General features: G+C 41.8%; 1 protein-coding gene across 3 annotated transcripts in view; it reads right to left on the bottom strand.

Moving 5' to 3' along the window:
• SEC31B (SEC31 homolog B, COPII coat complex component) overlaps positions 1 to 14,276 on the bottom strand; it is a 37,286-nt gene that overhangs the window by 18,431 nt on the left and 4,579 nt on the right. For all 3 annotated transcript variants that reach the window (XM_061358768.1, XM_061358767.1, XM_061358770.1), the window contains exons 3-13: positions 12,200 to 12,323; positions 11,214 to 11,409; positions 10,367 to 10,462; positions 9,151 to 9,291; positions 8,536 to 8,678; positions 8,001 to 8,100; positions 5,852 to 6,013; positions 3,797 to 3,949; positions 2,826 to 3,056; positions 1,323 to 1,397; positions 662 to 745 (exon numbers count right to left, since the gene is read on the bottom strand). In XM_061358768.1, coding sequence (XP_061214752.1) covers positions 662 to 745; positions 1,323 to 1,397; positions 2,826 to 3,056; positions 3,797 to 3,949; positions 5,852 to 6,013; positions 8,001 to 8,100; positions 8,536 to 8,678; positions 9,151 to 9,291; positions 10,367 to 10,462; positions 11,214 to 11,409; positions 12,200 to 12,323 — 1,505 coding nt within the window. The remainder of the gene's footprint in view (positions 1 to 661; positions 746 to 1,322; positions 1,398 to 2,825; positions 3,057 to 3,796; positions 3,950 to 5,851; positions 6,014 to 8,000; positions 8,101 to 8,535; positions 8,679 to 9,150; positions 9,292 to 10,366; positions 10,463 to 11,213; positions 11,410 to 12,199; positions 12,324 to 14,276) is intronic.

Here is a 14,276-nt window from a genome sequence, read left to right as displayed (position 1 = left end):
ACTCAACTTCCAGCTCCTGAGCAAGTTAAACGATTTTGGACAGAACAGGAACAAGCCAAGCAAGTGACACCTGTAACTCACAGGCAGGATTACAGCCATGCTTCGTGCTCCATTGAAATGCAGGACACAATTGCTACCCCTACAATATCTCAGCCAGTGTTTTAGGCTTGTGAAGATTACTAATTTGAGGACAGCAGTTTTAGGTACCTTAGAGGAGCAAAATTTACAGTGCATGGTGAACCAGGCCTTGGAAGGCATCTGAAGATGGACATCCCAAAATCATGTGAGAATACATTTAAAGGATAGAGGTGAAAGGAAAGAAATGCAAAAGAAATACCACAGCAGAAGCTTCACAGAGGAAATCCAGAGCTGAAGCATGAAATTAAGCTGGAGTGAGGTTAATTCTATCACTGAAGAAATCAGCACTGGTGAAGCAAGCCTTCTTGCAGTGCTAAAAGCCAGGAGCCCGTCTTCATCATTCATTGATTTGTTTTAAAGCCAGCAGGGGCCTCTAGGATTGTTTAGGCTGACCCTGTGAGTGCCTGTGGACTGCCTTCTGCAATGCTCTCACTGAGCCAAATGATTTTTGGTTGGAATTAAACCTTCCCATTCATTCTGCCCTCCACTGTTCTCCCAGGCTGGCAAGACGTACAGGACATACCTGATCTGGCTGTGCAGCATTTATCACATCTGCCTCAGGAAGGGATTGTGTATCTGGGATTCCATTACTCAAACATGAAGTGATCTAGAAAAGTAACAGACATGCAGAGATTGAAACCCCTAGGCGACAAAGCCACCAAGTGACTGGAAAGCCCCAGACACAATTCCTGGAGCTCCTTCACCTGTCTGAAAAGCTCTACCTCTCTCTATTCCTGGCTGGTTGCGTATCAGAGGTTATTTATCCTTTTCACAGCACTGTTCACACAAGGAAGTTTCCTCTCCTGCACCTCCATCAGTGCTATGCCAGACTGTCCTCACCTGCCACCTTCTTCCTGGCTAAGGAATCCCCTAAGACACAGAGAGCTGGATGCTAGATGCAGCTGTCAACTGCACTATTATTATACACTTCCCAGAGTTCCAGCAACTGGAACCAAGATACCTGGGCTCAAGACCCCTTTGATTTGATCCAGTACAGCTACAGTACCCCCTTGTAAGTGCCCACATTTGCTTTTTAATTAGAGATACCTAAGGTGCCCCTCAAGCATCTGAAATTTCTTTTGTGTGCTGTAAGATCACTCACTCATTTTCAGTACGGACCCTACAACTCTCCTGCAGCAGCTTCAGTCCAGTAAAGGTTTCCTTCTATTGTAAAGACCCCATACCTTTTTTTCCAGATCCTCTTTACTGTAGCCCAGCAACTTGAGGAGTTTAGTCCTGGATTCCTGCTCCAGGTTCACCTGAGTCCCAAAGGATATCAAAAAGACAAGAATATATGTGAACTCTTAGACATCTCCTCACTGTCAATGTTTATCAGCATCAAAGTTTAGAGCTAGTTTATACATAAGGAACTCAATTATGACAAGTCCACCTAATGATTAGTGTGGGAAAATCTATGTAATTTAAGTTATAATCATGAGAAAAGGATGAAATTCGAATCTGTCACATACTTAAAACTACAAATCAGGGCTGTAACTGTATGCATACCTGTAGTATGTAGTGTAGTTGGACATTAATTCCCTGGATAGTCTAGGAATTACCAAGCTAATCTCTGCACAGAAACAGTGGACTGATTTGAGTCTGGATGAAACTGAGACAAGGTGCTTGCCTGAACTCCTACACAGCTTCACAAAAATTAGTTAACTAACTGGCACAGAAGCTCCCTGGGTGGGGACCTCAGACAGTCCTAGAGATCCCCACACGCTGCAAGCAACCTAATTGATAGGTTCTATTTGCATGCTTTAATGCACGGCTAACATTCTGCAAGGAGAATTTGTCTCAGTTAAGTCCCAGGCTGTTCCTACTACAGGACTGGTAAACTGTTCTTGAAGATATAAAAATGGTCATGAGGGGCAGTCTTTTGTACAGAAGCTTGGTTTGTAGTTTAAGACAATAAATAGCAATAAGTCTTGTATGTTCTATAGTGGTCTCATAGGACCATAGGCCAGCTGGATTACAAAGATTCACTAGAACGACAGTTCAAAGTATCTCATCCAAAGCAGCTGAAGACACTGTTGCAATGACCCTTGCAATGAAGACTATTTCACCACCTAGATAACCCCTGGCTACCCTATTCAAGAGATCTGATTCCCCAAGCAAATGTAACACTCAGGAAAAGATAGCAATATTGTGCCAAACACACAGTCTGCCAATACGTGTCTGTGTCTGTAAGGCTCTTCCAAGGCTAAGCCCTGCCTGTCCAGAAAAGTGGCCACTCCTCATTACCAAACTCTTTCATATTACCAAAATTGTCAATGAAACCATTGTCCTATGTAGGGCTACAGTCAGTCCTCATGGCACCACAGCTCTCCCCCTCATTACTGGGGAATCTCATTGCCTATTTGGAATTTGCCTTGAGAAATAATAGCTCCACAGGTAGCAGGCAAATATAGCGTGGTAGTGGACTGAGATGAGAAAATCCAGTTTAGTACCTTGACAGGAGGCCCAGATGAGTCCACTGAAAAGCCCATTCCTACTGAAAAATAAGACAACCTCCAAGAGCTCAAAAGCAAACACTTTTCTTTGGATGAGTAAGTAAACAGCCTATTCAGCTCCATTTTATATCTTACAGAACAGGAATATAAAGGGCTATAGAGGACCATAATGAACACATTCCACCTCAGGACTGTAGAAGAACTGACCTCTGTGTTTCATCAAAGTCATCCTACCTTCAAAAAGTTCCAAAGATTCTCATCAAATGGAAACTTGGCTGTCTGGATCTTGCCCTGGCAGTAATCAAGAAGGTTGCCTGACTGCAAGGCCATCTGCAGTTCTCTGGATCGGAGCAGGAATTCAGTTTCAGTAGTGACTTGACTGATGAATACCTGGTGTGGGTAAGTCTGCTGCATTTGCTGTCCAGGAGCTTTGGTAAGACCAAAGGTAACTAATTTTCCTCCAAACTGAGAAAGACAAGAGGCAGACACAGTAAGCACTCTTACAAATGAAGGTCAACACAATTCACTCAGCTTTTCATTTAGCAAGGCAGACTCAAGCTCAAGCTGTGATCACAAGGAATCCAAACAGTTTAATGTTTATGGACAGTAGGGACACAGGGAGAGCTCACATCACAAGCCCTTCAGCTAAAAACTGAAAACCATGACACTTGTGTATGTGCTATCAGGCCCAGCCAACGGCAAATGTGAGAGAGGCATAGAGCAAATGTAACCTTTGGAACTGTTTGCTCTTTTCTGACATGGAGAGGAAAGCTGCAGTGATAAAAACTATCATGTAAATGTCACGCACTAAACTGACAGAGGACAAGTCAAGCCACAGGCCAAAAGAACAGTTCAGCCTTTTGATTTAGGAACAAAGAAGTGAAGAAAATTAAAATACCTGGATAGGAAGGAGAAAGACACAGGAGAATAGGAATGCATGTCATAGCCTACAAGGACAGTTTTAATGAATCTTCCTTATCTTTGTTAACTCCTACTTATAACCTCCCATTCTCTGCTATAGGACTGTCTGGTTGGAAATACATCTGAATGCTGAATGTTGAGCTGCATGGGAACCCATACTGCACCTTAAACAGGCATTAAAACTAGTAATGGGAGGATAAAGGTTTCTCTAGGGAAAGAAAAGGACTGTGTTGCAAGATGACACATCTACTGCATTTTAAGTTAAGGATGCTCCATTCACTTACTGCAAATGAAACCCCCACAGGTCTGCGAATCCACTTCGGTGGCTTTTTTAATGGCGGAATCAAGGTGGTCTGAGCTACTTGCTCTGGCACCTGCAGAGGAGGGAGGATCTGTCCTGTCCCAAAGGGATCCAAATTGTTGAAGGAGGAAGAAATCTACAATCAGATGGAGAAAGAAATAAGATATAATTCAATTTCTCTCAGCATAGAGTAAGCACTAAAAAAATATTGCTTAGTAATTAGTTGCTTTCCCTGCTGATGAAGAAAGAGGCTATTAGGCTATTACAACATCTCTTACTGGAGTACCACCAAGACCCTCTGTGAGGTGAACTCTATTTCCAAACAGTTCCTGACATAATTTCTCAAAAAAGCTTCACCTTCAGAGATTTCCAAGTAATTCTTCCCTTGCAAGGTGCAAATTCCCCAACAAACACTGCTTGGCCTAGCGTCCAACTAAAACACAGAAGTTACAAAATTACTGTTTGATGCAAGACAGTGACAACACACAATCAAAATTTGTCTAATTTATTCCTTTTTTTGCTCAGACAGGAATGCTGTTTCCCTTTCTGTTGCTGGGGTCTTTCAAATGGGTTAGTTTTAAGGACCGTCTCAAGCTTTTATAGCTTAGATGAAGCTAGTGAAAAATCTCTCCAGACTTTCTTGCCTACACGAAAGAACATCAAAAGTGGCCCCTGACCTGGATTTCTGACCCTCAGGAAGTCAGGGAGCATACATACAGTGCTGTTGAAAAGAATTCTTGATTTTTAACATTGTTGCTATTGATTTGTTGTTTGCTAAAGATAAGCCTCTTCAAGATTTTTGTTCGCTAACAACTCTCTTCAAGTTTGACTGGATCACAGGGCATAGCTCCAAAATAGAGCCAAGCACCATATATGAAAGGAAGGCTGATCAAGCTAAGGTTGCCAAAGAATCACAGACAACACCTACGTGTTTTGCCTTTCAAGTCTTTCTTGAGGGGAAACCAATTCCAAGGAACGACCATTTCCTGAAGGAACAGCTATACCTAACAGATCAATCAGCCTAAATCTTTGATGAATAAATACACACTACCAGGGTAGCAGTAACATCAATCACCAGGTCTTCAATAAACTTTCTGTCCTGATATCATGAAATCTGGATAAAAGACCTCTCCTATTTGTGTTTTTACTTGTTATTCTGTTTATTTAGGAGTTATTCGACAATACTGTTCTCAAATTTAGAACAGTGGAAGTGCGGTACATGATCATGAAGAATGCACAGAAAGAAAATTCTCCATGGGGTTAAATAAATCCTTAATCTCCTACAGCTGTTGCTTGATAAAGTATTTTCTATCTCTTGCAAATCCTATGAAACTGAACTCAGTCAGCTGTAAACTACTATATAAATAACACTTAAGCCAGCTCATATGTATTCACTTAAAACCTGAATTGTTGGCTGGGAGAGAGGAAGGGAATTAAAAGACTAGACACCAGATTAAAACTAAAATTTTAGACAGTACTGGCATTTAATCTGTTCAGACGTTGCCCATCTATTCATTGGCCAAGTAATGGGTTTCAGTATCAAAATATTAATATGCTCCAAATTACAGTAAATTGACTTGAGGAAAATTGCTAATAGTGGCTTATAAACAAAGTCTTAAAATTATCTTCTAAACTAATAAAGAATCACATATTGTATCAACTAATATCAACGTATTTAACATCACAACGAGACAAACTTGTTGCTAGCAGATGTACTGCTTTATTTTTAGTCTAGTAGCAATAACCATAAAATATATGTAACATTAAAACTACACTTGGCTTTGCTTGTCTTTACACACTAATGAATTTTACAAGAAATACCGAGACACCTTTGTCCAGAGCAATGTAATCCCTTTGGGACTTGGTGGACATTAAGAACCCCACACCGGTTCCCACACCACGCAATTATCCAACCTGGTGGATGTAACAGACTGCATCACATAAAATTCATATTGTTACACATGTGCTTCTAGTGCTCTCAGAAGTCAGGTGAGTAACTGCCAATCTGTCAAGCCATAACATGTTCACAGGACTTTACCCTGTCAGCCTGCGTCTTCTGCTGAGCTTCTAAGTTCCCACCCATGACAGAATAAATGTTGATCCACCCATCAAAAGTGGCAGCAGAGAAGACTGAAGGATTCCTAGGACACCACTGGACATCAAAGCACCACTGACTCCGAATGGGCAACTCGTAAACCACCTATCAGAAAGAGAGAAGGCAGATGCACAACATTAGTCCTACACTTTCCCCAAATTAGTGTGACACACCAAGTGTGTCACATCTTATTTGCATATCACCACTGTATATGAATCTTTTATTTTTGCTTCTTGAAGGACACATTTGCAACTGAGTTGTAGAACATTTAGCCCAAAAAGCAAAAAGACACAGAAAGCTGATATACAACAGGATTCTGATTGTTGTATATATAACAAAATCCAAAAGCAACAAATCAGTTTTGCTCTGCTTCCTAAGTACTACAGTATCAGAGTGGCATAATATTGTCGCACCTGCTGTTAACCAAGGGAGACACACATAAAAGAACACAAGAAAAACAGAAGCCAGAAGGGGAAGAAGGTGTCATCAGCAAGAACATAAACAGAAAGAATAGTCTGGAATAAAAATTTACAAGGAGAACATAAGTTTATAGAAAAAAAGTAAAACAACAAGAGGACTTTAATGGCTGCAGATGAACTATGAAGGACATTGCAGCCAACAAGTTTCTGGTCTAGTACTCAAAAAACAAAGTTCAATTCATGACCTAGTCACAGACTTCCTGCCTGATGTTGGGCAACCCGCTAACACAAACTTGACTTTGAACCTCCAGTCTCCAAAATGGAGAGATTTCCTTTATGCCTCACGTGCATATAGCACAGAGAACCACAGCTTCTTTTTCTGTAGGAACATGATCTGTGTTCTCTGTTTCAGGTATAAAACTTTGCATTTGCTTATATTAAAATCCAGACTGCTAATTAACAACAACAACAACAAAAAAAAGGCTACAGAAAAAAACCCTATAAACCAAACAAACACAAACAAAACCACAAACCACCAATACACAAAGAAATCAACCCTTCCCCAAACTTAACCAGATCAGCCATTCTATAACTGCACTGTCCTTACTACTGAAAACCTTCCCAATTTTTGTATCAACTGAAAATCTTCTGTTCGTTAGTACCAAATCATAGTTCAGGCATATATGTCTAACTTGAATTTGGACTGCAAATCTACAGTGGCATGCATAAAGATAAGCCAGGTGCACTAAAACTGGTTTTCTTTTTTTAGGTTTTTCTGCTATAACACAGCAAAAAGACATTTGTAAAATTAGACATCAGGAATGCCTCAGAGTCTGAGTCTCTTCTAACCACTGGAAGTGTGCAGAAGGAGCATCAAACCCCAACAAACCACAACAGGAGCATTTCATGCACTTTATGAAAATGGTTTTGTTGGTTTTTTTCCATGCCTCCAAGGCTAAGTGAAATTGTCCCATGAAACAAATCGAGCCTGGGGCTCCTGCTGAACTTTTTCAGTATTGTGAGAGTACTTCCCCTATGCTATCATCAAGACCAACTGAGTGAATTTTGTTCAAAGTTCAAAATTCAGTTTTATCCAGAAACTCTGCACTGAAAGAGTAAGTGTGCAAAAAAATTTTTTACACAGTCCTATTTTAATTCAGGTGATACCTAAACATTTCAAAGAGAGCAATTTTGAGATATATGACTAGATCAGCACGTACATGTGAAACCACTGCACTATGAATAAAGTTCACACACATTTAATTACATTGTTCCCCTCTCAATGACCCTAACAAATGCTCCTCGTTCTCATTCAAGTTCCTCCCAAAAAAACTTACTACCCTAGAGAAAAAAAATCAAAAGGACACACCGAACACTCAAGTGTGAACATAACAAGAGTAATCATAATTAGCTGAAATCGAGTTTCAACTAAAGCTTTCTTCCTTTTATAGTCTCTGACACAGATATAGCAAAGAAAGTCTCTGCCTGTCTCTGTTGTTTTCGGTTTGGATAAGGACAGCACTCTCACATTCACACCAGACAGGAAGAATGTAGAAGACACACTAGAAGAAATTCATTGGCACTCCATAAGGATACAGAGAAAAGACACACACACAGAATAGCACACAACTCTATGAAGCAGACCATGTGTACTTAGAGCTGTGATTATGTACCTCCCCCACACTTGGGTTCCAGCACAAGATCCGGTTGTCTTTGGCGCTACTCAGCAGCAGTTCGGGGTCAGCCTGGCACCAAGAGACAGAGAGAACTCCCCTAAAATAGATCAGAAAGAAAACAGTTATATTTCATATACAGTCCACTCTCCCAACCTGTTACCAAGAAAATAGCATGCACTGGTACTTAAGCTCAGAAATACCAGTTCTCATCTCTACCATTAACCATTCATCTGCGAAACAAAGCAGACCTAGCAAAAAATTATAGGTCTCCTAAGTTCAGTCTCTCAGATGTCTACCTTTTAAAGATGGGTGGTGAGGCAATGGAATAGGTTGCCCAGGGAGGTTGTGAATGCTCCATCCATGGCAGTGTTCAAGGCCAGGTTGGACGAGGCCTTGGGTGATACGGTTTAGAGCGACGTGTCCCTGCCCAAGGCAGGGGGGCTGGAACTTGATGATCTTAAGGTCCTTTTCAACCTTAACTATTCTATGAGTCTATGATTCTTGAAGAGGCACACAACAAGCAAACCCTCACCTTGTGTGCCCTTCCAGCTGGCTCAAAGGAGAGGTAGCAAAACGTAAGTCCCATATTTGGATCACTGGCAAGCGGTCATCCTCAGAAGAAAGGACTAGCTGGGTTGCAACTTCTGGATGCCAGGCCATTCCTGAGCAATGCATCTAGGGACAAAAATAGCACAGGCTGAAAATTCAGCAAAGCAAGCTGGCAATGGCACAAATAGCCCAGAGCCATATCATTCTGCACTTAACTAGAATGCTTAAGACAAAGCAAACTTAGAAATATATTGCTGTGGGAAGTATTTTTACCTTTACTACACAGCAAAAAAACCACACCCCACTAACCATACAGAAGTTGAAGTTGAAAGTTGACCTAGGAAGACAGCTGGAATTAAATCACAGGAGGCTTCTCATAAATGAACTGTGAACACAGAAACTGAATGCAAGGGTGCCCTAATTTTAAGAACAGCAAGGGGTCTTGTTTCTCCATTTCATTAGGGAAGAAAGAGGTATATTAAGAAAACCAACAGCTCCCCCAGTAAAAATACTTGATCTCAAGAGCCTGTGCCACTGCTTCATAGTCACATGCAGCATGTCGTAAGCTGGTTAGAATCACAGCCTCTCTTCCACTCACTCTGTTACTGTGGTCACTGACTTTGATGATAGGCTCATTCTTCCTGAGGTCCCAAACCACAGCCTTCCCACTTGGGTGAGCAGAGGACAGGATATGCTGCACCTGCCGATTCCAGGACACCACACTAATGTCTTCATGAGGCTGCCAAGACAGGAAAGGCCACATATCCATTATCCCCATGCTAAGGGAACACTAATCACAGGATTCTGTCTCTAGCCTAACTAAGGGATTTGATATATATAGACTTCTCTCTTCAATCACTGATCAACTGGAAGTATCAGCAGCACTGAGAAGAAAGACTTGGAAGCATAGGAAGTCCTTTACTCAGGAAGTATAGTGGACAGTCAAATTCTATGGGGGAACATCACCTGGAAAAGCACCTTTGCATTTTGGGGGCAGGTGCTGGATTCTGCACTGATCATATGTGTTACAAATCAGTCCATAGAGAACTGTAGCTGAGATAACATAGATGTTTCTACCCTGACTCCTGGGATGAACTTAATGTGTGCAACATTTCAGGAGTGCAGTGAGATGGAAAATGATGAAGCATTCAAGGCTAATTGTTGTTACAGTATCTACCACAGGGCAACGAGATAGGCAAGGAAACAAAGAGGAGGCTTACTGGAGGCAAAACATGGCCTGCTTTTAGGCTAGTTTACTATGATTTTTTTCCACTTACAGGAGTTGATTGCCCTGAATAGCACTATCAGCACCAGAATATCAGAAGCTTCTTCCTCTTCAAACTTGGGAAATGTTATCTGGGAGTAATAGCCAAGATGCATTAAATGGCTCAGTGACTCTGCTATGGATATTACTTCCATGAGATATGAAAAGCTTCAGCTGAAGCCTGAAATAAATTCATCCCTCAGAGAAGGTCCAATAAACCTTCTTAATCCATCACACATGCCCCAGCTGGATCACAAGATAAACTGGTCAGTTACTTGATTCAAATCCACAAAGAGCTTACCCATCCATGCAAAGTGCATCACTCCAGCACTTGTCAGCCTACCTCCCCCCTCCCCTTACAACACTCTTTCCACCTCCCCAGAATTAAGCTAATCAGTCACTTCTGATTCATCTTTCTTCTGACAGACATCAAGGTCATTCTCCCTTCACAGCCTGACTAGACCAGGATGACTCCACACACATCTTTTTGCCTTGCCTAGTAAGATTTAAAACTGCAGGGGTAAAACTATCCAGAGGAAAACTTATTTACCTGTGATTTAGCCCCTGGAGTCATAGGCACACTGAAGTTATTCAAGTCCCAGATGAAAATTTCAGAATCATTGGCTCCAGAAGCCAAGAGGTTACTCTGTAGAAGGAAGAAAAGCAAAGCTGAGTTTCTGCTTACAAGGAAAAGTACAGATTTCTTGCAAATAAGTGTCAGATAAGAATTGCATTTTGCAGCCACTGGTAAGAAGAAAGATAGTAACCAGATTATAGGCCCCTGTGCCTTCGGTTGTGTCATGGTACAGACTAGTTTAAAATTTGCCTAGCAAGCTACATGTGCAGGTGGCTGCTGCTAGTCATGAAACTCTGGCACAGGGGTGGAAGCCACTGCCTCTGGCCAGTTGAGCCTTTGCCCTGCATCCCAGCACCAAGGGTATTTCTGCTGAGAAGATGCAGGCTTCCCACAAGGGTCTGCAGACAACTTTCAATCTACCTTTGTGTTACCATAAGAACTGTGTTCTGTTCACTACTTGCTTAAGTTGCAGTCCTTTCAAGTGTGATCAGAGCCCCAGTGAATTAAACAACAACTGAACAAATTTTAAAAAAGAGGTTCTGATTTCAAATGTGTAATGGTCTAGCATGTTACAGTATTACAAGACATGATTTTACAGGGAGATAAGAGACTTAATCAAGGTCACTGGGGAATTCAGTGGCAAAGCTGTGAACAGAACCCAAATCAGAGTCCCAAACCAGCCTTGTGTCACAACTACCCTGCCTCTTTCAAGTTAAGAACTGTTTCTTTAGTTTATAAATCACTATACTCAAGGGAAAAACAAATTTCTTAACATGGAGGTTAACCTTCCCTTGGTTATAAGTATGTTAATGTTGCCTACCTGGAAAGGGTTGAAGTCAAGAGCTCGAACAGGACCTGAATGTTTTTCTGTCTGCCCAATTACAGGTTCGCCCTTTGAAGCCAAGATGTGGTGCACACTGTACATTGTCAGTACACCATTATCCCCTCCACCAATGATCACTCCAGAGGACTCTGGAGACCCATTTCCAAAGTTACCCCAGATCAGCTTATGAAACCTAAAAAATAAGAAAAAAAAAGCTGGCATAGGCCACAGTATTTGGTGGAAATCAAGCTGTCCTCTGCATTACCAAAAAACACATCCATGTTCCAACCTATCAACCATAACCATCAGTCTGCACCTTAAGTAACCATTTCCTTTTTTAAGAGGACTGTGGCTTTTACATGCAAGAAGAGAAATGAGCTTCCTTCCAAAGACTTTTAAGGAGAACTTAGAGAGAAAGAGATAGTTTTGTTTATTTAAAATGTTTAGGCCCTCATATGATATTTGATGGGTGATATCCTCTAACCTACACTATATAGAAAATTAGATAGAGGACTATGTCCCTTTCTTTCCAGAGCTATTGTCTGAAAATTATGTTTACAGCTTTTATGAATATGCTAGTTAGAAATCAAGACTGTTTCTTATGCTGAGTGCAAGCATCACCTACACTAATAAGCCTAAGAAATTACCTTGCCTAAAAAAGCTGGAAAGTAAGTTTCAATCTGACTCTAGTGTCTTTACTGGAAATCATTAATCCCAGCAAACTGACAGAAAGACTCTACTGACTGACTACCATATATTAGTCCTTTGAGGTTTCTCCAATGGTCCAACTGCTCTACTTTTACACCCAACACAATTTGTGTCAACAAAAATGTTCCGTTCTTGAAGACTGAGGTCAACTGATGCAAAAGATCATTTTACACCCTGAAAACATGTTCAACATGTTTTCTCCTCCCCTCCTTTCTTGTACCAGAAAAGCCCTTCTCAGTTCCACTGATTGATACATTGGTATGAGCCTCTAGTACCTGTTTGAGGCAGGAAGTGTTCCTCTCTGCTTCATGTCCAGGGAGGGATCCCTGAAGTCAACCTCAAATATCTCCAAGGTGGCATTTGTACTGAAGGATGCATCTAGTTGCTGGGCAGATGTTCCTAGTAGAAGTACAAGGACAACACAAGTGAGCACTTTTTTCAAGAGCACAAGCTACAGAAAGAGCAAGGCACTGGAAATCTATTTATTTCTTCATAACCAATACAACTTTGGTGTCCCTGTTCAAAGAGAGAACATGTCTGAACGCCTCAGAAAGAGAAGACAATAACTGTAACAAAGACTTTGAAAGAAATTAGAACTTCAACAAATTTTGGGCAGCAGGGTCACTGTTGCATGAATAGCTTTCTCTCTTGGGATAGATAAAATTCATATACCCTTTCCCAAGCAGCCACAGCTTCTGATATTAAGTCATTATCTAACTGGTAAGTACATTATTAAAGCCAGATACAATTATGATCCCATGTATTTCTGTATACTGCTCCTCAACCATGACCATGAAGTCTTGTCCTGGGTTTAGCAGTAGCAGTCATTTTTCTCTTTCTTGGTAGCTGGTGCAGTGCTGTGTTTTGACTTTCAGGCTGGGAACAGAGCTGATAACACTGATGTTTTGGTTTGGCCAAGGACTTTGCAAGCCTCATGCTCTGCCAGGGAGGAGGGGAAGCTGGGAGGAAGCAGAGACAGGACACCTGACCCAAACTGACCAAAGAGGTATTCCATACCACAGCACGTCATGCCCAGGAGGTAACTGGGAGTTATCCGGAAGGACAGGGGGTCTGCTGGGTCGGACTTATTTTTTGGCAGGTGGTATTGTACTCTTTTCCCTTGTTATTTTCTCTTATTGTTGGTGGTGGTGGTAGCGGTGGTGATTTGTGTTGTACATTGGCTGCTGGACTGTTTTTATCTCAACCCGTGGGAGTTGTATTCTTTCGATTCTCCTCCCCATCCCTCCAGGAGTGGGGAAGGGGGGGAGCCCTGGGCCTCGACTGCTTCCAGCCTGGCACCACTCACTGGGAGTGAGTGCACGAGCTGTCTGGCTGGGTTTAAACCACGACAAGTCTTAAACAGAAAACTTTTAAACGCAGTCTACAGCTAAAGTTCTTCAACCTTAGCCAACTAAACGTACCCCAATGACCCACAGACAGCAGTCACCCAGTGGTGGCTTCCTCCTTTCTGCCAGCTTACAGAATAAAAGCTAAAAATTGAATTGACATTGTCTAATAGGATGCTGCCAGGCAAACAGTCACTCAAGTTACCACAGGGATGCTTTGTAACTGTCTACAGCATGGAAAGTGCCCAAGAGACTATTAAAAAGCAGCACAAATTACGAAACTATGCAGTTTCCTACCTAAAGCAGATGAAAGCCAAGACTGTTGGTCCAATCAAAACTCTGGCCTCATTACAGAAACACAGAATAGACCATCTACTCCCAAAATAGTGCTGTTGCTTTTAAGGCAACAGTTGAAATTTTGTCACTTTCTTTTGCCATTCATCCCTGAGAAAAAAAATCAGGCCAAAATAGCAGTGCTGGGCACACAGCTGTGGTGGGTTGACCCTTGCTGAATGCCAAATGCCCACTAAAGCTGCTCTATCACTGCTCTCCTCAGCTGGACAAGGAAGAGAGAATAAAATATAATGAAAGACCTGTAAGAATATAATGAAAGCCATGGGTCTAGATAAGAACAAGGAGAGATCTTTCACCAACCACTGTCACGGGCAAACCAGACCTGACTTGGGGAAATCAGTTTAGAATTTGTTGATTATTTATAACCCAAATCAGAGTAGAATAATGAGAAAATAAAAACTAAATGTTAAAATAACTTCTCCCCACCTTCTCTTCTTCTTGGGCTCAGGTTTACTCCCAGATTTTCGATCTCCTCCTTCCTCAGCAGCACAGGGGGATGGGGAATGGGGGTCATGGTCAGTTCATCATACGTTACCTCTGCTGCTCCCTTCTGCTCAGAGGGACTCCTCACACTCTTACCCTCCTCCTGCCTGGGGTCCCTCCCACAGGAGACAGTCCTCCACAAACTTCTTCAGGATAAGTCCTTCCCATG

This window comes from Neopsephotus bourkii, unplaced genomic scaffold, assembly GCF_033783945.1.
Source record: "Neopsephotus bourkii isolate Nb327-2 ecotype Australia unplaced genomic scaffold, CSIRO-AGI_Nbou_v1 NB_951, whole genome shotgun sequence".
Classification (NCBI taxonomy): Eukaryota; Metazoa; Chordata; class Aves; order Psittaciformes; family Psittacidae; genus Neopsephotus; species Neopsephotus bourkii.
This window is presented reverse-complemented; position numbering and strand designations above follow the sequence as displayed.